General features: G+C 37.0%; 1 protein-coding gene across 1 annotated transcript in view; it reads right to left on the bottom strand.

Moving 5' to 3' along the window:
• Positions 1 to 485: 485 nt before the first annotated feature.
• DPH6 (diphthamine biosynthesis 6) overlaps positions 486 to 25866 on the bottom strand; it is a 184004-nt gene continuing 158623 nt past the window's right edge. Inside the window, exon 15 of the mRNA XM_030452574.1 lies at positions 486 to 751. Within this exon, the coding sequence (XP_030308434.1) occupies positions 636 to 751 (116 nt within the window). The 3' untranslated portion in view covers positions 486 to 635. The remainder of the gene's footprint in view (positions 752 to 25866) is intronic.

Here is a 25866-nt window from a genome sequence, read left to right as displayed (position 1 = left end):
CCAGTATGAACTTACTGACAGGCAGTTTACTTTTTTGGAGGTATCCCAGACAGATGCTGGTGTAAGAGACATCTAACATTTTAATCTCTAACATTTGCTTTGGTAAAACATGCATCCTTGACTACCCTTCTAAATAATTTTTCTCTGATGCAAGTAAAAGGGTTAAAATCTGGCCACAAATAAGATCTTCATGAGTTGGCCTGAAGTCAGTAAATTCAACATAGAACAGAGAGGAACCAAGTCTTTTAAACAGTATGGAGGCTAATGTTCTGGTTTCACCTCCATCAGAAGATATAAAGTTATAATCAGTTTATTGTAACCAGGCCTAAATATATCAAATGAGAGACCTAATGTGATCAGAGCAACAGACATCTCCCAAGAGCCACTTGCTATTAGCAGAACATAACTAAAAATAAGTGACCAAAAAAGCACAATATTTTGAAAAGAAACCTTTATTGATCATACAAAGCTGAGTCTGTCACAAGTCAGGAATCATTAACAAGCTAAATGTGACTTTGCTTAAATGAAACAATATTGCTTAATGAAAGCATCCAACACAGTTAGAATCAATTCCTTTCTTTGTTCTCTCCCGGACCAAATGCATGTTTTGATATCAACTCATCTCTTTTAAACTGCTAGCTTACCCAGCATGTTATATGAATCATTTCTTTGCCAGGTAAATCCACCACAGGGACTAAAATGAGAGCTGGGGTCTTCTTACCCAAATATTTTTCAAGGTATTGTTGCAATCCTAAAATTAAAAAAAAAAGAAACCATTAATGAACCCTCTCTGCCATCTGTCATTTCCTATTGTGCCCGATCTCTTAAAAAATATTTCTAAATACATTTTTGAAAATTATCATGGAGTAGCAATTAACGGGAGTGAAATGAAGCTCTATGTTTACCCTTTATATAGAAAAAAGAATCATCATCTCCCACCTCCTTATTGACTAATTTGAGATTAATTTTACATGTTGCCTAAGGCCATAATTCAGCAAAGCAGTAAAAAGAATGTTTCTCAAGCTTGAGTGAGAGAGGGGTCTGTTGATTACAGATATAAGGAGGCTGCAACTAAGTGCAGGTAGTAAAAATAACTAAAGGCCAGTTGAAATTCAGTTCTTTATCATTTTTTATATTTGGATGATCAGCACATAGTTGTCTGTAAATGAAATTCTGCTCTTGGGTCCTACAGTGGTGCATCAATCCACTAGAAGTTAAAGTGGAGCATTTTTTAAAACATTATAAACATGATTTCTATTTGAAATCAATGGAAGTGTGCTGCATTGAAGATATAGTGGAGGAAGTCCAGGGATGGGAGCAGATTTGACTGCATAGCTAGAATTATAGAAAGATTCAAACTGCTAGAAATAGAGAATCTGGCTATAAAGCACTTATCTAAAGGGACTGGCATTTATGGCAGAACTTTGTAAATTTGAAGTCACAGAATTAATAATGGAGAAGATCTACTTAGGAGAGTATAGAAGAAAACTAAAGAGTGAAACTTTTAAACGTAGCATCAAGACATTCTGGTTGTGTTACAGCCCCAGTGGACATCCTAGAAATCCATACACACAGAAGTTTTATAGGAGACTACTGAAAAACCTCCAAATGGCCCTACAAGAAACAGTTTCCTCATGGTAAGGTATGGCCTGCATAAGTTTGGGTTTCAGTAAGTTGTTTCTGTCTGCAGCTTCTGTGATAATTACAATTTTTTATAGCACTATGCAATCTTGGCTGGAGAGGGTGTAAAGAGGGCAGAACTTGAAGACTATCAGAGTGGGGTTTTTTGGCTTCACTGCCTGTGGAAGTGTGAGCAGGCAGTTCAAAGTGCTACCCCATCCAGGAGAAACCAGGAATTTTGCAATTATATTCACTGAAGCCCAAACTCCTCTCTCTTGTTACCTGGCAGCAGTAGCACAAATTAATGTACTAGTGGCAATGCTACCTACAAAAGGTTGCAAAGACACTACCAATGACACTTCTGAATTTCTGCTGACTTTTTTTCTATCAACACCATTGACATCAGAGGTGAAAATTGGGCCAAAGATCAGCAATCACCTCAAAGGTCAAAGGGCTTCTTCATGTTGGGTGTGGAAAGGGACCCAGTACTGCCAATATTCAGTGACCTGGTAGTTAAGCATCAGCTAACATTTTAATTCTAAACTCTGACTTCAGGAAACTTTATAGCTATGCTGGCTCAGAACGCATTAAATAGAAGTAGATAAAGGCAAGTCACATAAAAAATCACTAATTCCACCCCATGAAAATTATCCTTTTTTTCTCAATTAAAAATGTCAAAACATAAAGGTTTTTTAGTATATTTGTGTGTGTATATATATATATATATCCCTAAAATATAGTTTTAGTCTTTTTTCCCACAGGCTTAAAAGCTGCAAAATGCTGCTAAAAAAGGTCATAAAAAACAAACAAAAACCCAATCAAACAAAAAAACCCCAACAGCTCCCCCCCCCTTTAAAACTAACCAACCAAAAAAATAGAGGTATTACTTTCAAAGGGAGAATTTGAAAGTGAGATTACCTGGAAATACAGCTCCATTCTTTTGGGTTTTTTTCTGGGGTTGCCAAATTATCCATCAATATTCACATTTGAACATGGCCTAGTGGACTTGGTTGCCAGCCAGAAAGAGCCACCTTTCCCAAAGACCATAAACTTCTCTATTGCATGTGTAAAATGCTGCAGCAAAGCCTACATCTATAATTGGAATGTGGATGAAATTCTCTGACATATGCCTCTAAATGCTTTATTATACTTATAAATCAAATACTTTGATACAAAGCCACTCAACCTTAAATGTGCATCTTCATCCATTTAGAAATTGTGGAGAAAATCTGCTCATGCATCTTTCCCCTGAAAAGAGGAGACTGGGTCTTCTAAACAGTAAAACTGTACTTTAAATTCCCACAGAAAACAATGTAAATTATTATATCTGCATCGGTGTATGTAATCATAGCTGACACAATGCAAAAAACTGTCACCTATGTATTTTGCCTGCTATAAATAAGATACTCTATTCATTTCACATCATATAATTAGTATTGGAGGATTTAAAGACACAATCCATATATTTTTCACACCTGCAAACTATGCTTTTGGATAATTAAGAGCCTCAGTAAAGACCATGCAACTCTGTTCAAATACATTCAAGATAGCAAAAATTTCTTTCATTTATATAATTTTATAGAAATGACTGTTTAGCTGTGCCCTACCTCTAAAACTTGAATTTAAAAGTGAAAACAAGTAGAAGATGGAGGGTTACAGTGAGTGTGGTTACTGGAGCTTCAACAGGAGCTACATAGGACTGATACCAGTCTCAAGGTTATTTATTCTGCCCTGATACAGAATGTTTAATACTAAAGTACAAACAAAACCATCTGATTAGCAAGCAGCAATGAAGTGGTGCATGTTTTCTTTTCCTGTGGCAGTCTGCATCAATCATTATTACAACATGAAATTTACAGGATCCTGTAAGATGGATACCCACTACTTCCAACTGATCAGGACAAGTTCAGGGCACAGGTTCCATGCAGCTTATGTCTGCATTGCTATACATTTTCCTTCTGACCTGGGTACAGCTGAGGGATATGAACGTGACCAAAACTTAAAATGAACAAAATTAATGTAAATTCTTTCTCTCTCTCACAAAAAAAGTCTGACATTACCATCTATTTCCTCTGTAAGGACAGGATACTGAGATCCATGATGATCATCAACAGCTTGATGATATCTCCTGATGACTTAGCAGCCTTTCTGTAAAACATAGCACAGTCTAACACCACAAGCTATTGTTTTTAATGGTGGTTTTCCCACTAAGTAGATAAACCAATGTCCTGGGAGCCCCTGCACAGCCATTCCAAGTGATTAGATTTTTACATCTGTGCTGTCACTAGCCTTGGCAGGATTTAGGCAGTATGAGGTGAGGCCACTGAGTTCACTTATGTTTCCCAAATGATTGCTGCCATACTCTTGCTTCACTGGATATTTGCAGGGGAGGAGCAATCTGATAGCTTCATATTGAAAAGGAAAATGGTATCAAAAAGGAAGATCACATTTAGCTCAGTACATATAAAAAATCACTTTCATATTACATCTCCTATCTTTCCTTCACTTTTTAACCAAAAGATATTGTTACATTGCTTAGAGCAGGTTCTTAAATCCCTGAGCTAATAAAGCTCCATTGCTTCAGCTGTGGAGATCTGACATGCAGCATGTACTTTGAAAAGATGCCTCACAAGGGATCAGGTTCCTAACAGTTGACTAAGAGTTCCAGTCCCAAAACACATGCCCCTGGTGTGCAGAACACTTAACCCTTCGACCAGTACCAACATGACTATTCACAAATTATTGATGTCCCTAAATCCCTGGCAGATTGCAGACAGTTCTTGTCTCCCTGGAAGCCAAAGCATATGGTCACTAATGAGATGGATTAAAAAATACATACACACATTCAAGACTCTGCCACATGAATGTAAAGCCACAGAAATGGCAGAAGGTGATTGAACTGGACTGAACACTGTTAAATACATGATTAGCCTCTTGTTATGGATCATTTCCATTGATCTATATACAGTTTCAGAGCATAGTTTAATTAAAGCTGTCTGGAACAAGCCTCTGTCTTAAATGATCAGGCAGAGCAATGAAAAGGTGAAACATGAGGAACTGGAGACCCCTCCCTTTCTTAAACATCCAGCTGACTGTCTGTGGTTTACAACCATAGTAAGGAAGGAAAATGTGCTTTTAAAAAAATTATCTGATTTTACTACTATTTTTGAGCCTTATGTGCCAGAGAAATCGGATTTTTTCCCCCACTTTAACTTAAGGTAATGAAAAATGATATGCTGGAATATAAGATTTTGAAACACAACCTTAACAATTAGGTTGCTTCATTTTAATTAATGTCTTCCTGTTCAAAATAAGCCCAGTAATCAAAAGCATAGTGTTGGAATATAGAAGCAGGTCACTAATATGATTCCGTACTGATTTTTTTTGTTGCAGTTGTGGAGATTTTAAATAATAATACAATGAACATTTTACATAGCCCAATACTTAGCTTTTCACATGGTACCTTATGTTTTTCTTTATTATGTTTGATAACAATTATTTCCCACTGACCATTTCCCTGTTCTGGGACCAGGTTTCCGAATGCTCTGCCCACAACAAAAATGGAGACAGCAACTTGTAAATAATTGTGTTTCCATTCTGAAAACTTATCAGGTAGATCTTCAAAAATACTAAGGGCAGACCAGTTCCAGGGAAAACTGGCCTAAGATGTATTACTCAATGCTTTTACACTTCTCTTCCAAAAGTATAAAATCTGAAGTCAGTCTTGATTTTTCTTTCAAGTGGGAAACATTCCTATGTACAAAAGTGGGAATTCAACAGCAACTAAAGTCTGGAGGATGGAAATGGAACTTGCTCTATAAGCCTACCTCTCCTGATTATTTATTCTGGTAACTAAGTCCATCTGGGTTTGAGTGAGTTACAGCCTGTCTTTGCCTACTTATTTATAATATCAGGATAGTGATCATTTCCATACTTCTTATGATGATTCAGAGGAAGAGGAAAATGAGCTGTTTCCCTGCATGCCTTACTGAGAACTCCTGCTCCAGAATCAGTGAGGAAGAGGGAGCAGCCCATAGACCTTGTGTTTCTGGGAAACACAAGAAAGATAAGTGGCTGGCTTATCTGTATCCAGACCCTTTAGTCAGGGAGGATGCTTGTGCTCTGGCACCAGCAGCAGCAAGAGGAGAGGCACAAATGAGCGGCTCTCAAAGAATCCAGAAGTTGCCTTTTTACCCTCCCAGCCTCACCAACCTCTCTGATTCTGCTTGTGAGGAAGGATGTGGGAAAGAAAGAGGGCTCATTCCATATCAGGGAGGGCATTAACATTTACAGGAAGCTCACTTTTCTAGAGCTGAGTCACTCGGCTGAGCGACTGTAGAAGTTTTTCCAGACTGTAGCTAATGTATTTTTTAGCATCTGAAAGAAAATTAGTAGACAAACCAGTTATTTTTAGTGCTGGTTTGATTGTGGGCCTGTCAGCCTTGGCAATGCATCTCTTTTATCAAGCTGCCACGATACCTTGTTTTATTTTCAGGGCAAAGTTTGATTAAAGACCTATTTCAGAAAAGTTACTCACTGTGGGCGTTAATTAGAGCTTTCTGGACTCTGCAGGGTTTAGCTTATGCTCTGTTTCACTTACTAAACCCTGTAATTCAAGTTACATGAAGATGGGAATGAACCAGCCCCCTTCTATTCTTCTGAAGGCTTCTGTTTAATGCAGTCATGAAAGAAACTCTCTTCTTTCCCTCGCTAATATAGAATTCTAACTTTTGGCTTCCTAAACAAAATTAAAAAATAATACTTCACTTCTGTAAAGACTTTTCAGACTAATGAACTGAGACAATCCCTGGAGCTTCAGAATGGGGTAGGTAAACTTCAGGAAGCCTTTGCTTCTAAATAATGTTTTCAGTGATGCCAAATTACAATGTACATCTTTAGGAAATACAAATAAACACCTATTTCCTGTCTTCTGCATTTTGCTGAGAGTGGAGCATTGTCATTCTGTAAAGGAAGGATTCTGGCACTCCCCTGCTACCCTCTTAGTAGCAAACAAGAAAAGCTTTTTGCCTTTCTGCAAGCAGGAGGCCAGGTACTAGCTCAAAAATCTAAAAAGGTGGTTGATGAAAAAAGTCTTAGTAGTACTTGCAGGGAATAAGTAGCAGATTGAAGTGGAATATATAACATGATATAGGTAAAATTAGTAACTAAGTAATAAAACGAATGACATGAGAATGCCATGGAGGTACTATAAACATGCTATCAGACAAAAGAAACCATCGCACACCAAAACCTGACTCAGCTACATTGGATATTTGAAATGAGGCTGGTGAAAACATAGAATGACAGAATAATTTGGATTGGAAGGGACCTCTAGAGGTCATGTAGTCCAAGTGCCCTGCAGTAAGCAGGGACACCCTCAACCAGATCAAGTTGCTCAGAGCCTTGTCAAGCCTCACTTTGAGTATCTCCAGCGATGAGGCCTCAACCACTTCCCTGGGTAACCTGGTCCATTTTTCTAGTACTCTCATGGTAAATAATTTTTTTCAAACATGCAGTCTAAATTTAGTCTTCTCTAATTTAAAACCATTACCTCTCGTGCTATCGCTCCAGGCCCTTGCCAACAGTCCATCTCCAGCCTTCCTGTAGGCCCCTTCAGATACTGGAAGGTCACTATTAGGTCTCCCCAGAGCCTTCTCTTCTCACTGCTGAACATTTTCATATCCCCCCTCTGGACCCACTCCATCAGGTCCATGTCCTTCCTGTACTGAGGGCTCCAGAACTGGACCTGCAGGTGAGGTCTTACCAGAGCAAATTGTCAGAATCATCTCTCTCCACCTGCTGGCCACAGTCCTTTTGATGCCTGGGATGTCATTGGCCTTCTGAGCTGCAAGCAAACTCTGCTGCCTCATGTCCTGCTTTTTGTCCACCCCCCCCCCCCTCCCCCCCAAGTCCTTTTCTGCAGGGCTGCTTCCTAAAACCTCATCCCCCAGCCTGTGGATTCTGCTGACCAAGGTGCAGCTCCCTGCACTTGATCTTGTTGAATCTCATGAGGTTCACCTGGGCCCAACTCTGAATCCAGGTCCTTCTGGATGCCATCCCATCCCTCTGGCTTATCAACAGCACCACTCAGCTCGGGCTCATCTGCAAACTTGCTGATGGTGCACTCGATCCTGCTGTCTATATTGCAGATAAAAATATTAAACAGTACAGGTCCCATACTAAAGAGGACAAACCTGTGAAGGAGAAGATGACCTAAAACAGTCCATCTATTTTTTTTTTCCAGTAGACAGGCTGCACAGGAGAGCTGAGGCTGAGATATTTAAGCAGAGTTCATGGGTACCACCATGTTTAAACATCCCAGAATGTATACAAGTATACATTATCTCCTGAACCTCCTTCCAGACTTTAAAACCTAAACTTCATCTAGCAGGCTGGTCTGTAATCTTCCTAAAGGTGTACAGTGTGACAGATGAATGAGGAATGCTGAGGAGGTAAGAAAATCAGTCAATCATTATCATCAACTGAGATTTTATACTGATATTTATAATGGTTTCAACTTCAATCCCAAATCGCATCCCTAAAACAATTATAGAGCACCTAACTCACTCTAGATATACAGAAATTATCTTCCAAAGTACACCCAGAACCCTTCTTATTAGGTAGGTTATCATGCACATCAACAACACATTGCAGAAAGAAATGTGACTCTTTTAAAGATAAACAAATATTGCTGAGCTTTTCTGCACATTAGTTATGGCTGGTTTTGCAGCAGAAAGAATTAAGATTTAGCTTCCATAATAATTCTTTCAAGCTGCCAGTATAGTTTAGAAAATAGCCAAGCATGAAAACTCGTTGTTTTGTGTTGTTCTGGTTTTAGCCATGTCCTATATACAGGTTGAGAATTGGCCTATACAAGATTGTAAATGTGCACTTTTGTTTAAAATGTCATTAACCTGCCACACTACATAAAGAAACACTTAAGAATGCCCTTCAGTACTTATGGTGGTGTCTAAATATAATTTCAAAGAGGATGGAGGACGGAACTTTCTGAGTGCAATGACTCAGGGAAGAACTCCTGCTTTTTGTAAACCCATGACAGAGTGCAAGGATCACGAGTCCCTTTTTCCTGTGTGCCATCTTTCAACCCAGTAACGACCCCATCTCTTTAAGGGGTGGATGGTTATTGAACCTGTACACCAGCTGTGTTGAGGATCTCTGGGGAGGATGGGCTGTAATGACACCATGCAGGGATGAGTTATGAATGGAGACATTATTGCAAACATATGAAACACTAAGGACCCATTTTTCAAGAGGCATCTTAAGAATGTACATCTGTACCTATGCAGAGTGATAAAACTACAAGATTCAGTAGAGCTCACATACATTTTGTTGCTGTATGCAAAATCAGATAAATGTGCACTTTCTTGATATTTTTGTTTCCAGATTAATTGAAAACTTAGTGTGAAAATGATCAACTGCAACAGCACCTGTGCAGTAATTATGAAACTTGCTTTATCACCTTTAGGTCACATTACAGCTACTGACTCTTGGCCCATGCTACAGGAGCAGGAGATGGCACAGATTTGCAGGCTGTAGGACAGTTGGTTGATGTGCCTTCCAGGTAGGGTTGGGGACACTGGTGGGGCAGTGTGTGTGGGAAGCTCGGCTGTGCCTGCTGGTAATTCAAGAACTTTTATCTCCAGGGCCTGTCAATCTGGCACCTTTCACAAGTGTTAAATTCACTTAAGTATATTTTTTAAGAAGCTGTCATGAGACATACTGAAGCAAATATGTCCTTCAGTGGTTACACATGGACTCAGTTGTAACAATGTTTGTTAAGTGCTCTGACATCCCCAAATGATGTATTTGGTACAGCATCCACGTTTGTTCCTTTATTCAAGTCTGCTAAATGGTCTCTAAAACCAATGGGTTTAATCAATATCTGATTGGACACACTTCATCCAAAAGGCCTGACCATGAAGAGATGTTTATATAACCAGCAGACACCACATACATCTGCTGGTGGGAGAATTTAGGCCACAAATAATAGAAAAGGTTTCTAAAAGACTAAAGATGTGGTAAGCATCCTTAGACTGAGCATGGAGATCATATGGTCCTTTGTTTATGTCAAGTTAAGCTGTGAACATTTAAAATAACATTAATGGAATAATTGTTTTCAGTTTCTAAGCCACATTCTTGAAATCTGAAAATCATAGCTATGCTATATACACCTGCCTGAGGAGCTTGCACAGTAAACTACATATTTATATACAGTATCATGTGCAGGTTATTTCTGGATGTTTACCATTGTAAATAGCTCTGAAACTTTAAATCAATCTGCTGCACTAATGTAAACAACTTATTGTAACAAAACCAGATAAAAGTGCACTGAACATGTTAAATACATTATTAGGTCGATGAAGATCATTCATATTGATCCAGGTCCAGCTTCATAGCACACTTTAATCAAAGCTGCCTGGAAGAGGTAACAAAGAGTGGCTGTGGCATTCACTGCCTTACATCCTGAGGGAGGTCACTGATTTAATCCTAGAGTGAGTCTACAAATGTCTAAAATTGCATTACGACTGCATCTGACAACTTCTGCAAAATTAGCTGGAGAAGGCTAAAAAAAAAAGGACAGGCCAGTATTTAGAGGTGGAATAAAACCCAGTTTCTGTTTTAATGGGGAAATCATGCTGCTGGAGGTTGCTGCTGATCCATCCACCCAGCAGTCTGTGGGCTCTTGATAGCCACACAACTGCCTCCCCTTGATCTGGCAGATTTACATTAATTGGATTTTTATCCTGGATGGCAGACACCCAAGATTTCAGTACGCTCTTATTCCCTACAGTCAAGGAAGAAAAGGAGAGAGATGAAAGTCTTTTGTTCCTCTTCATGGCCTCCAAAGATGACAAATAAATCTCACTGCTAGTGCTTCCTGCGTAACATGAGCTCATAGTTTGTTACAGATTTGGGAATGGGAGACTGGGAGAGTCATTCAACTGTGTCAACAGACAGCAAAATGAAAGAAAAAGGGCCTGAAACTTGGCCACATAGCGATGTGAGCTGCAAGTCATTTTTGCTCTAACTTGAAGTTATTAACAGCATAATTTATGAAAGCCTTCAGGAAGACTTACGTGCCATTTATCAGGAACTGAATAAACACTAAATAACAGACAAGGTCTACCACAAAGAGTTTACCATCAACACAAAAAAAATCAGAGAGCTGAAAAAGGAGCACAGGACATGTAGGAAACGGAGTCATAGTTTCCGTGGGTCACAACTGTGCCAAAGTTATACAATTCGCAAAGGCAATTTGTGTCAAAGCCAAAAACTAATCCCAAATTCTGACCCACCATCCACCTCTTCTTCCTTCAGAGAGCACAGCACAGTGAGCACAGTTATGAATAACAGTGGCTAAGAACAAAATTATCCTTTTGCTGGAACTGCTTTTGGATCTCTGGCAGTTCAAATGAGAGTCCCAGGAGAGTCCCATGGGATGTGTCTGACCTGCTATGCTGGCCACTGCATGGAGGCCTTTAAGCTTTCCACCACCAACAGGTGGGGTGGCTTACAGGGTATTGAAAAGTCATCTGTGGGCTTTATGCCAAAATAGTCTGTTATATCTGTCAAGGAACTATACATGTGACTGTCTTGTGATTGCTTAATAAGCATCACTATATATTTTATACCACAGTGTATCACAAAAGGCTGCATTTGAATTATTACACAAATGTATTTTAAAAAAAGAGTATTTCATTGCCAAAATACATGGGCCTAAACACCTGGTATTTAAAAAAATCTCTGGGGAAAGTCTTTTGGAATTATGCAAGCTGGTCTCCCATAACTCCTGTACATTTTGTGACTTAGAGCCACAGGGGTGACAGATACAGTACACAGCACAGACCAACAGGGATGGGAAAAGCTGCCTGGATCTGGCATCTTGCCGATGAGGTTCAGGTTTCCCCAGGTGGGCCAGGCCCCAGGCCCCTCAGGGTGGGCCAGCACCCAGAGGTGCCCCAGGCCCCTCAGGGTGGGCCAGCACCCAGAGGTGCCCAGGCAGTCAGCAGCACCAATGATGCTTGAACACTGTCTCTTTCAAGCAGGAATTTCTACCTCAGGAGCCTTAAGCTACATCTCCACCAAAAAATTATGTTAGCTCAAAGAGATACTGGATTAATGAAACTCAAAATGCTCAGAAGTAAAATGGATGTGATGCTTTAACCACTTTTAAGAAACATGAAGTGTGAGTGATGGAAGGCTGACCTTTATCTTTCCCACAAACAGAAAGCCAACCTATCAGGCACCGCAAAACACGCTTTTGATTTATCCTTCTGCCTCCTTCTGTTCTAAAGATGTGATCTGTGGTATGAGATCTGGTTTTAACAATGTTGAAGTACTGCTGGAGGGAAATAAATTGTTCAAGAAGAGATGTCAGCTTTAAAGTAAAGCAAAGATGCCCACACAGCCCTCGCTTTGGTCAACACTGATACTTTATGCCATGGGCTTTAACTTGTCAGAGAATATTCATACCCAACGCACTGCAGAACAGAGTAGTGAGAGGGACAGACTACAGAGATCCATCAACATCTGTTCACAGAGACCTTCTCCTTTTCTCCTGGGACACCATCACTGGAGTGGCCTTATCACTATTTTCTGCACTATATTAGCTGAGTGAGCCTTTTTTAAGAAAAAAAAAGGCTTCTCTGCCAAGGCAGGTTTCCAATTACACCACTGCTAAGAAGATTCTTCAGAATCAGGCTACCATCTCTTTTTCTCTACTGCAGAAAGCACTTGTTGGTAGATAGGAAGGCAATAAATATGCTCAGCCCAGCTGAATTTTTTCCAAATAACTTTGCAGGGCCAAGAAAACTCATCTACAGCCTGCTACAAGGACATTCAGGGTCATTAAAGCTCTAAAATATCTGGAAAGAAAAAAAGGTGAGATATGAAGATGCTAAAAGATGATGATAAATATTTTATTCTATTTTATAGGATTATTATTAGTAGTAACCTAATGCCATTAATAATAATCTCATCTGTTTAGTTTTTTACTTACCAAGAGTAAAAAGAGGCAGAAGAAAGGAAAACTAATTGGATCCTAACATGTATAGTCAGAACTTCATGCTAAATATATTTGTATCCTCCTGCAAATATTTCCATTTGTAATAGTAGCAACAAATTTAGGTACATCTAGCACCTTCCAATGCTACCACAATCAGTATTCCCAGATTCAAAATTATTGGCAAGTCTCTTTTTAGTAAGCATAGCACAAAATAATTAAATAATAATCTACTTGCTTAAAATATAAAACTTGGTTATTTTTTACTTTCAGAATTCCAGCTTTCTCTCAGGGGAAATGTGGAAGTTTTAAATTCATTGATCCCTTGCTTTGCCACTATTCTCTCCTTTAACCTTTTAGATATATTTTGTTTGCTGTCACATTTTCACTGATTTGTTTTTAAATTATAGATCTGATTTTACCTTCAGTTTTTTTAAACCACTTGCCACAAGTCTTGAGAAAAATCTACTCACACTTTCATTCTTAAGGCCAACCAAAGATTTACAATATGCTAAACTGGGAAAAAATTCTGTAGTAATCAGCACAATATATCTTATACTCCATCATAATAATTTTTCCTGGCTCCATGTCGATATAACTTTTTCTCCTTTTTACAGTGGTTTACAACTTAAATAATTTAATACAACAGTTGTTGTATTTTTATTGCAAGCTTATAAAACTTGTACCATAAGTCTCTTCCATGCTATATATTAAACAAAGAAGTGACAGAGAAGAAGAGGAACTGATGATTACTAAAACTGTAATTCAGTCTCCAAGTTCTGAATGTGTCATAAAGTTCTTCTGGCTCACTTGCATACAGTGCACCTTGTCAGCCTTCCACTGCTGAGCCACTTCTTCATATTCAGTTCTCCTTACCTGTTATTTTAAGGTTGATATAGGAAAAACAACAACACTTCCCCATTTCAGGTATTGTTGAAATACTGTTCAAGGGAAAAGAACCACGGGGCAGGAATGGCATGGCCAGCTCTGCCACTGAGGAGCTGGAAGTCTTTGGGCAACTTCTTTTGACTTTGAGCAACGTATATAGAGCTCTGCTTTAATTCTGAAAGGGCTCCCAGTGCTGTATAGACAAGTGTCTCCTCAGCCAGGCAGAACTTTAGTGTATGATTCTGGGGCTTCTAAAGTAATTAAATTCTTGATGCTCTTAAAATCAATACCTGAATTTCATGTTTCAGTTTTTTGGAATAGAAAAAATGCTGTCCTGCCTTTATGAAATACTCTGAGATCATCTGATGGATAATTGTTACTGCCTTAATATATCTGAGATCTTATGCAAAAGATTCTGCTTCAATTCATCCCACAGTAAGACTCTTTCAAACTATGTTTTATATTACAGACCCACTTTCCGTACTTGCAAACAGTTCTGTCCACAACTGCAAAGTAGGACACTGTTTACCACAACATACAAGTATGCTACTTTCCAGCTTCCTTTGCTGAAATATATATACAAATATTAAATATTGATCTAAATTTATGTCAGAAGGAAAGTTTGCTGACTTGAAAGTGACACATTTATTTCTGTTTCTGGAGTGATTAGTCATATTTTTGAAAAAGGATAAAATGTCAACTAGCTGTGGTACAGATTCTTCATCACCTTGTGCAGTAAAGCTTTTCTGCACAGAATGCATCCTAGAAACCCTCTTCTGTAATCTGTGTAATCTTAATGGTGCTAAGACAAAAACTCTTTGCCTAGGTGATTAAGATTTCTTAGTAGAAAACATCTTGTGACTCCTAAGAGTCTGAAAAATAAATTTACAAATTCTTTTATTTGTCAAATATATTACAAGAGTGCAGATACATGAAGATTATTTCCTGAATTTCATTGCTATGATTTCAGCCCTTGCTTCCTGGATCACTCAGTTTGTAAGGTGAAAGGCCACAGATGGCTGCATGCTCTCTGAGATCTTTTTCTAAATCCAATACTTGAATGATGCAACACCAAAATGAATAATGGAAATAAAAACATCATTGCACTCCTAAATTAAGCAGCAAGATAAATTTGCAAGATAGATATTTTTTTGGACTGGAGCACCTGGAGGACAGCAACTCAATTTGACAGCTACCTCTCTCATCATCATTTAGTATCCTATGTATGATATTTACCTCTGTATGTTTGTAACTAAGAAGATAATTAGATCAAGCCATCTGTTTTCCATTATGGATTTTAAGAACTATACTAAGCTCCCCCACTGCAGAAATGGTTGCATGCTTGATCTGCTAAATAACATTTGATAACTGATAAAAACCATGCTGCAAACCTGAAATCTACTGTACAGAATACTGTTTCCAAGAGAATGAGACAAACTGAAATTGCTTCTATAATTCTTTACAAAGCATTCACTAAGGGTGAGAATATTAGGAAGAAATAATTTGGAAAGCAGGAAAACCTTTTCAGTAATAAACAAGAAAGAATCTTTGAAATTTTAATCACTAACTCCTTAATGCCAGCCTAAACAGATAAATCAAGATCACAAGATGTCTAAAGAATGAGTCAGTTTCCATATGGAAATGTCTAGAAGTCATCCATTACTAATGCTGCTTTTCCATATAGCAGACACTGAAATCAATATGCTGCACTGGTTCAGTAAATTTGTCTCCTAACAAGTTAATAAAACAGTGATCCCCACATAGTCTTTCCATCAAACTTTCATAGAAAAAATGAGAATATTAAATGCACTAAGATAGGGAAGATCTGCTCCATTTGCTCTGCAATGATAATCTTTTACAAAAGAGGATTTTTATTATTAATTCTTTGCCTTCTGGGGATATTATAATTTCCTAGAATCTAAAAATGCCTTAAGCACAGCAATTTGCTGAGCTAGACTGAATTTCAGGATGTTTCAAATGAGCTGATAAACAACTGCATAATTAGCAATTATTAGATCAAGACTGTACATTACAGATATACAAGTGAACCAGCCAATGGGCAAGCATGTTGCAGATACTGCTTTAAAAACCATGATTCGGTGTTATGCCTTGACGCGCATCACAACTTTTCTTTTAAAGAATTAAATACCCTACTGCTTATTTTTTCTTTGGAAATGCAGATTATTCTATCAGCCAAATCCTTGGGGTCTTAATCATTGGCCACATCCCTGTGTGTGTGAATAATAAGGAGTTTACTGGCTGAATATAACCCATGTGCTAAAAGTGATTAGACTGAATTCTTTTTTTTTTTCAATTAAATAGTTACAAATCCATTGTATAAGCATGCTAAACCCAAGACCCAAAGTATTTTTCTTAAGTTTTGAATTCTGCAGTTCCTTCATGAAATATATTATTTTACCTCACAATATAAAGAATGTAATCAGATATGCTACAAAAAGTCAAGTTAAAATCAATGCAATTTATACTATCAAGACATTTTCAAGAACTGGCTATTTGTTCCTTAAACATAATTTTATCAAGCAGTCAGAGAATAGCTGGGAAATGTGGCAACTAGATGAGAGAGACAACACTAAGGCTTTTTGCGATACAGAATAAAGTTTCTAGGTAAGTTTTTCTCTGCAAGAGTCAGACATGGAACAGTTAGTAGGGTTGACATCTATAGTAACAGCTTTAGGTTTCAGCACAGATCTACCAAAATGATGTGTCCATTGAAGTGAACAGCACAATTCACACTACTCACAATTACATTTTAGTACTGACTTGATTGCTTCTAGAAGGACTACTTTACAAAATTTACAGTGATCCATTAGGATTAGTCATGAGTGTTATAAACATTATTTTCAAAACACAGAAATTTAAATTCAAAACCACTGGTTTGCACTCAGAACAGATTTTGTTTTAATTTTAGTATGGAATTATTCCCATAATTTAATGTGGTTTATGAGGTAGACATCTAATGACAAACAGCCCTCTGCTCTAAAAGATTTTTAATCCCTTTGTAAAATACACTATAGGATGAAGGGTCCCTTGGAGGTGTCTGTCACTCAACACAAAGAACCTAGGTCATTAGGTTAAACAAAACAGTTAACTTCTTTTAGGCAGACAAAATTGATCTTATCCTAGCTGTCCAGGCAACTGTGAATTGTGTCACTCTTGTTTATAATAGCAACACAGAATTTAAATGGACCTCTGGTTAATTGAGTTATTACTGCAGACAGCTTCATTGCACAGTGCCTTACATTAAATAATCAGCTAATCCTTCCTATTCCAAATTCTTCTGGAATAGCTTTCCTGTCTCAAGACACCAGCTTCAAGTGGAAACTGAATTAATGTTCTTAAAAGACAATATAGCTATAATGTAACACTTGTAACAGTAGAATAATTTAGACATTAATTCAGAGATATGTAACTATCTCTTGATCTAGTAAACTTTTCCTTGCTACTCCCACTGCCGAGAAGAGTTTAATTTTAAAATTATGCAGAATACAAAAGTTTACCATTCAGTGATTTTTGCTTTTGAAATGTTTTAAAGGATAGAAATTATCTGCTTATAAGCAGCTATAATCAGAAAAGCAGTAATATAAAGCGGAAGCTTCTTAACTCAGATCTGGTACTTTGTAGTCTGTATTTCCTCTTACTCATGCAAAGGTGAGAGCATTTCAAAACCCTTATAAAAGTGATTGGTCTTCACATTTATCATGGCTTCAGGGCTAAATTTAGACTTTAGGCCAAGCTTAATTTTAGGTGTTAAAACCAAAGAAGTTTTCTCTGACAGGTTAATTAAAATAAAGGAAGCTATTTAAATCTGCCCAGGGACATGGATGTCAGTGGTAGTCTTAGTGATGTTTGATGGGCACCGTGTAGATGAGGTAGTGAAACGGCTGCAACATTAAAAATAATTTTTTATACAGCAAGCACATCACATACTGTTAGGTAAGCTATATGTACATACTTTTAATTCATAAAAAACAAATTTTGGTAAGACTAATGTATTAGTTCTGCTCCACCTAATGTAATTATTAACTAAGGGCCACAAAGTAAACATTCATCTGCTTTTGTGAAAGTAAGAGGTGCTAGTTCAGTGATGTATTTCCTTACATTTATAAGATTACTCGTGCAAAATCTTTATAAAGCATCGTGGAGCTGGGAGGTGAGGAAAGGAATTCTGTGGAATTTGCCACTTGTACTCCAGGATTCAACTAAAGAGTTTTAAGTAGTTACATTCAGTAGCAGCACGACTGCAGAAGGTCAGGCTTGCAGCCTACAGGGATATCACAGAAGAGTGTTAAGGAGAAGCCATTCATATAGCAAGCTACTGAATCTCTGCACTAGGGATGCTTGTAGGTGAATTACTACAATCTGCATGGTTTGAAGACTTCTTGTCTTTCACAAATAATGTCCTCTAAAAGCATGGAACTCTGTGGTGCTGGTCTTAATACTGAACTTGTTAATCTGTTTTAGGCAAATGCTAATCAATACAAGACATACAAAATCATTTTAAATTTGGAACCAAATTAAAGAAAATTCTAATTCTAACTCTGTTCTAAGTCAATGGTAAAACAAGTAACTTCGGTAAGGTAATCATGTCCCCAAGACCACATAAGGTTTCAACAAGCACTGAAGGAAACAAACACACCTGATACTGAGTCTAGTCTCAGTGATCTGCTGCTTCATCCAGCCCAAAACCCACCTGAAAACTGCACAGAAGTGTATAGAAGGAGCTGCACAGGAAAGTATGGAGAATACTGACAGCTGGGAATGTTTTCTGGAGCTATACCAACTCCTAGACATAGGTGCAATTGCCTACAAAAAGAGAATATATTGGCTGGTGGACCATAAGGAAATTAACCTCTCATAGCCACCTATGTTCGGAGATCAAAAGAGAAGCATCCAGTCGGCAGTTTTTGGTTTGTCTTCTGATTTGGTTCAAGTTTTATTACCTATCAATTAAAAACCAGTTCTTTAACTCCTGACAGTTCTGTCACCTTTCATATCAATGAAAATTTCTTCTAAAGTCAGTAGGCCAGAGAACAGCAAGGCAAAGCTGTCCAGCCTCAAGATAAGTCAAGGAAAGGAACTACTGCTGTTGAAGGATCTCCATGATAACTGCATGGAGAAAAGGCCAATATTAACTCTTCATTTGTTAAGAACACCAAAAAAGAAATTGCCACTTGCTTATATACATATAGAATAGTGTCAGCCATAAAAACTACCTGAATGCTGACAATTATGTACTTTCTCAAGAATTTGGACTTAATATATGATAAGAATGAAATGTTTTAGCAAGAACCATTCTGAGATTGACTACTTTTTAAATTTGTCTTCAAGTACTTTTATACAAGTTACCCTTACCTAATGCCAATGCCTGACCACTTCTCACATTGCTGGCTTCAGCCTATTATGATAAGAAAAGCAACCCAGATAATATTCTCTATCATACAAATACAGCTTGGCATATGACTATACTATACTATGATTGATATGTCTGTTCTAGGAAGGATAATGGAGGTATGACTTTAATGTTAGTTCTGACAATCAGAAATAAGACTTAAGTGTATGCAATACAATCACATCACTGACTTGATAATGCTCTACTGGTTACACTACTGTTACTATGAATTCTTAAAGCACAGCCTATATAATTCCACTTTAGCAGTACTATTTCATGGGTCTGACTACAGGTAATGTGCATACATTGTTGCTTTACTTGCAAAATTAGCCTCATATATGCAGTATGTCAAAGTCTGGCCTAAATCCACAATATTCTCAAAAATGCTTATTTTTCAGTCTTTGCTCTTTTAGCAAATATAGAAATATAGCAAAGCTTAATTCTCTCATAGTAAGATGAGAGACATATACCATTATTTTTTATATAGATTTATTTACTTACATGATATTAAAGTTCCAATTACCACATGACAGGGCAGTACCTTTGAGTACAGCTCAGGTATTGTATAAGCCAAGACCTTTTATTGCTCAGCAGTCTGTCAGCTCAGTAGGATGAAATATTTTCTATAGCAAACATACTGTTGGAAAACAAATCAAACTACTGAATCCAAGTTGTCAAAAGAAAATTAAATACATGTCCAAGTGAAAAAATAATACTTTCACTTTTGCAGGACAAATCTATGTGTTTAATTTCTGTATTAGTTGCATTTGAGTCCACTGTTCTTACATTACTGCAGTATATTTTTAGAGGTGATCATTTGGAAAGGATACTGTGATTTGATGCATGCACAGTTCATTGATACTTTCAATTTCTTAAGCTTCAAAAAAAAAGGCAGCTCCTCAGGAAACCACTGCTCCTTAAAAACAGCCAGTATAGATGGGATTTCTCCTATTCTGACTTTCTTCAATTTTATGCAATGTTCAAAGGAGTTTCTCTTCTCTCTTGAGCAGTTCCTGTCTTGAACCCTGGTCCCATTTCTCTCCTAACAGAATATACTCTACTTTGAGGAATAATAAGCTGCTTTTTTTTTGACCAGTTTAATCAAATTAGGTACTAGCCATAATTCTTTGAAAGTGGTAAGTAGAGGAAAAGGAGAAGAGAGGAATATTGCTTTTTCAAAAAAGCCTGGGTCTTCCTGAGCAACATTACCAATATATTGTGTAAGAGACTATTTTATGATTGTATGACAGCTGCCTACATGGACTTTACTGCTTACAGCAGTATGTAAGTCTCCTTACAAACATTATGTAAAACTACTTTTTTTTTCAATTCCTTCCTGTTGATTACAAATTATTTCATTTTGCCACCTTGTCTCCTGTGTCTCAGTGCATTCTTATCTCTCCCTGCCACAGACTTACTTGAAGGAGGAAGCAGCTCAGTTTAATCATAAAAAAAATTAAACAATAAAAGCAGACTAGAGACTGTAAACAGCCAGAGCCACAACCCCAGACTTAATTGTCAGGAGCAAAACATGGTCTTGATCTACATTGCTAATTACTAATTCACAGATTATTAATACATTTAATACTTACTGAGTAAAATTAACTTGTGCCAACCTTTACAGCTATCAGTAATTTTTAACAGTAAACATGCATGCTCTAAGTCCAAAACACATTTAAAAATTTCAATAGCCAGTCTTGATTCTTCCTACTCTGTAACCACAACATAAACCAAACTATACTTCACTGAACTGTATCTATAAGTAACAGAGAAATTTGCTACCAACAGATAAAATGCTACCTATGTAATGAGAATACAAAGGAACTGAGAGAAGAAATGAGATCTGTCAGAATGATAATGAGAAAAACCAAACTTGGTACATTTCAGAACAGTCAGTACATACTTTTTTTTTTTTTTTTTTAAAGCGAAATGAATTCAAAGAAAGGTGTTAAGGTCTGCTTAAGAAATATAAGCTGACAGCAAATTATGTACCAAGCTTAATTAGAGAGCCTACGGCAACTCAACCTGTAAAAAGGAAAAAAAAACCAGAGTTTAGAACTGAAAGATAACTAGTGTAAATATGGCACTATTTTTTTATAAGATGGTCTGACTTGATGGAATCCTGACTCCACTGAAGTCAAAGGGAGTTTTGCCACTGACTTAAGTGAGACCAGGATTTCACGTGCTGTGTATTCATTTGTATCTATTGACATTGCCTGCTTTTTATGTCTTTCAGCATTTTGGAATCTGCACTCCTGTGCAGAAGGAGAGTAGGCTGGAGAAAATATTTGGCTAGAATTCAGGAGACATAGGTTCAGATTTCTGTCACAGGCTTACTGATAAAACCAGAAGTCACTACCTCCTTCTCCTGTGTACATGTTCCTTCTCAGTAAAATTCAGGTGTTGATACTGAACTTTTTTCTAAAGTCCCCTGAGATGAAGAGATAAAAAGTGCTACAACTATGTGTATTTTTTATTTTTCATCTCTAAAAACACTGCTTACTCAATTCCAACAAGACATGAGTGTGCTGTCCCTGAAGGCACAAGATGAAAAACACAACTGAGACTTTTAAGAACCCTTTTTTGCTTAACAAGAATGAGAGAAAGAAAAACTAGCTTTAAATTTGGTACTAGTGGTGGCTATTAAAAACATTCTGTATGTAAACGTGTGACTATTAAGGGAACCACTGGGGAATAAAATGAGTAAAATTGGAAGTCCACAAGACAATTAACATGCTTGTTAAGAAAAAGTCAGAATAGTGGAATCTCTACTTCCAGGTAATTCTTTGCTACAGTAGGTTGTTTATTACCCTGGAAATGTCACTAATGCTGCATTTCATGAATTTCCAACAAGCTCTGCATGGACAGAACACTGAGCAAAATGACAGTCTTTCTTTAATCACTAACAGTTTGAACTTATTCCAGTAGTTACATTTTTTTTTGCTCCACAGCCTGCAGACTGTAAACTATCTGGCCTTTCATTTTAGCTTCAATCTTGCAATGAAATCTGTGTGAAAGGTTCCCTGTGGCTACAACTTCCACCCACTTCAGTAGAAGGTCATGATTATGCTTTTAGGGACAATAAAAGGTTTTAGCAAATTTTAGATAAATTCTACTTCTTTCCTGTTCATTACTTGACTTTTTATGAGTTTTCTCTCACATAAAATCTGTGATCCATAAAGAAGACAAGCAACAACAATCACAGTCAAACATCTTTAAGTCAACCTAGTGAACTAGTCAGCTCCAGTTCACAACTAAAAGATGAAGCTTGGGGGTTGATCAAGAAAGTTACCTCAAACACCAAATTAAAACACCCGCAGGAGCTTTAAGATCACGAAACAGATTAATGAAGTTAATGCAATTAATTCCAAACATACAGAAATATTTAGCCTTTAGGAGGACATGAAGATTCATATGTGGTCAAAGGGTATTTATCTAATGACCTGACATGGAATTGTCACTTTGCAAATTAACACTAGTAAAACCAACAAGTATTGCTGCAGGAACACCAGGAATCGTTTTACAAAACATTGGCTAAGGGTTACAGTGTGTCTACAAGCCTGTTTTTTTAGCAAAGGTGAGTAATTTGGGCAAAGAGTTGTTCCATGGGAACTCTTTCAAGAGCTATAATGCTGAATCCGATCCTTTCAGATGCAAAATGTAGTCATCATCATTACATGAAAATCAAGCATAATTGTTTCATTTTGATGTAATCTAGACTTTGCAGGACAAACTATGCATCTCCCTGTGGTTTCCTGTGAGGCAATGGACAGCAGAATATAAGACAAATAATAGTATGGAAAATGCAAGATGACCAGTACAGGGCCAAAATTTGTTTTCTATTACTTGAAGCAGTCTCTCCAAAATAGAATTCTAGCATATTAAAAAAATGAGTCTGAAGAACCTTTGACAGTTATTAACAATGTGTTTCCTATTTTATGAAAAGACAGAACATGTCAAATGCTTGACTCTGCAAACTAAGAAGCCAGGATGAGTTTGCAGGGTTGCCATCAGAAGCAGTTAACATTCTGCATGGAAACTGAAGGACAACATCTTTGAGATAGACTTCATAATACTAGAAACTTGAAAGGGCCTCTAAAATCACAGAGCCTGAATCTCAGCTCAAAAGAAAATACATGAAATTTCTGAAAACTTTAGAAAAATGTGTCAGCAGCCTGCTTAGACAAATAATGAAGGCATGAAAAACCCAGAAAACAAGCAGTTCAGAAAGACAAAGGTTAAAAAAAAAGGCTTAATACTTAAGGTAAATATAACTCCACAGGGCTTGTATTTACCTACATATAAATCACAGTTAAAACAGCATGAAGGAAAATAACTCAAGATATCTCCTCAATTCTAAGATGATATCAGGAACGATTGACTGGCTAAAAAATTTTCTTGGCAGAGCTGGGAGCCAGAAGAGATTCATGAGTATATATATGTATATATATATATATATATACATGAAAATATATCTATACTTTTTTAACTGTAAGAATGTTCATACCCCTTCATGTCTAGTCTAATATTCCAGACTGGGATAAATCAAACTGACTCATAATATGATAATGTGAGGAAATAAAACATTATATATAATCATTTTGGCATCTTAAAATTTCTGGTTTTATGTATTTTTTCCAGTAGGATTATTAGAAACGAACATTCTATAGGTAATAGAAGTGATGTGCTTCAAATAATATTTCAGCTTTAGTAATATCCCTATCTGAAAGCTGTACATTTTAAGTTTGTGAATGTTACTTTATTGCAGTGTCATAATGAACTTTAATAGATGAGAAGCTTTGTATTAGAAAACCTGGATTACTGAAAGTGAAGAATTCACTGTAGGTTATCTTAGGTTTTTAAAGGGAAATGATACAGTCCAAAGTTATTCCTGAGCATCCACTCTTACTGGTATAATTTTATAACTACATCCTGCTAGGTAACTAAATGTAAGCATTCTCTTACTTCAGCTGAGTAGCATGAAAAAGTCTGAAATATCTCTATGTCAAAAAAGTGAGATGTCTATAATTAAAGAAAATAAAAAAATAATAACAAGAAAATACCAATATATCAAAAATAAAAAAAAAAGGAAAATATTTACATGGGCAACACTGGTGGCATGGAAACTAAACTTATGTGCTTATGTGGACAATGTAGAATTTTTACATTTTACTTAACTTTCTAATCTTGACTTCTGATTTAAGGTAGTGATCACAGTCCTCTCATTACTGGATTTTAAGTTCTCCAGGCCTGTTAAGATTTGCTGTAAGATTTCTCTTGTTTCCCTTACAGTCTTTTTATAGGGCAACTTTTAGTAGGATAATTTTAGACATTAGCTTTAGTTCAGAAAAGGGTGGATTAAGTAAATGAATATTTATTGAACTGCTGTCACATTTGCTAGTGCAATTTTAAAAAAATACATTCATTTATCTATCTGAAAAATAAATACTATTGCTGTACATGTTGCTGTCATATTTTGCTCTTTCTTTTATAGCTTTTTCCCTGCTGATGCCACTATAATCTAATAAAGGATAACATAGTATTTCCTGTGGTTCCTGATACTTTCTTAAGTGTTTGACTTCATTTTTTATTCTGAAAGGGTTTCTGAATAATATGTAATAATAATTCATGTCTATGTTGTATCCTAGAGCTGTGATTAGGACTTACAGATAATAGACATTATCTGTAAGTGCTTTGATTAAATAAAACACAAGTATTTATAATCATACCATCTTGCTGTTCTTAATTGATAACATGAGTTTTACTATAGGAAGCATGTAAATAACAATGTTATTTCTCAGTTTTTTACTCTGAAGAATAAAAGGCTAAATTATCACTTCTGTAAGTCAAATTTGTGTACAATGCAGTGAATGTACAGAGGTTGCTTCTTTTTCTGTTTTCAAACTGAAAGGTGATGCACCACCAAGAACCCAGAAAAAAAGGATTTTATTGCTTTCTTCTTTCCCTTTCCTATTTTGCCAAATTTTAAACCATATGTTACGATATCATGGACTCAACAAGACACAAGGCTATTCTCTGCAGGGCAAAGCCCTGAATACACACAAAGTCCTGTGCAGGACTCCTTTTATAAGGAAAAGAAAGAACACTATCTAAAAATAATAAATCAAAGATAATTTAAACTCAATACCAGTTTTTGGTGCTTAAACAGAACACACTCAGGGTGCCACGAGTTTTCTAGGGAATCTGGTGATCTTGCACAAACATGTATTGAAGCCATGGGCCAACTGCACAAAATGAGAGAGGGGACAGCAATCTAAACCTCCTCAGTCAGACAGGAGTTTTTCCAATGGCACTGAGATGTTTTCTTTAATTGAAAACCAGCCCATTGTTACAAATCAATGACAAAGCATCTGTGGTGTATGAGATGTGACACTGGTTCTGTAACCCTTAAATTAAATTCAAACTTTCAACTTTACCATGCAAGCTGTGGCCTGCCATAATCACTGCCTGCATATTGCTTCTGAAGACAGTTCCAGTTTTGCTTGGGAATAGTGATACCAAGGCAGAGCTAAACCTCTCCTGCATGAAAGTTGTGATGCTCTGGCTGCTGCCTCTATCCCTATTTTAAAATGGAGTCCAGCTGCCTCCATGAAGATTCTAATGGCAACGAACAGAACTCATTGCTTCACAGGCAGAACTAAGTACTTCACATCATTAGAAGCCTAAAAATGAATGCTTTGTCTTCCAATACCCCTACTCCTCTTGTTAATTCAAAGCCTGCTATTTTTTAAGTATTGGCAACAACCATGGATGCATTGCACTTAGGTTCATGTGAGGACTGAGTGTGATCTATCCAGTTTCTTTTGTTTCTGTGCCACTATTACCTTCTGAAGTGGGGACAAAGAAATGCATTAGGGGCTCCTAATCTAATAAGCAACACCCAGTAGAATCCAAGCTGTTAATT

The sequence above is a fragment of the Calypte anna genome, chromosome 5A (genome assembly GCF_003957555.1).
Source record: "Calypte anna isolate BGI_N300 chromosome 5A, bCalAnn1_v1.p, whole genome shotgun sequence".
NCBI lineage: Eukaryota > Metazoa > Chordata > Aves > Apodiformes > Trochilidae > Calypte > Calypte anna.
This window is presented reverse-complemented; position numbering and strand designations above follow the sequence as displayed.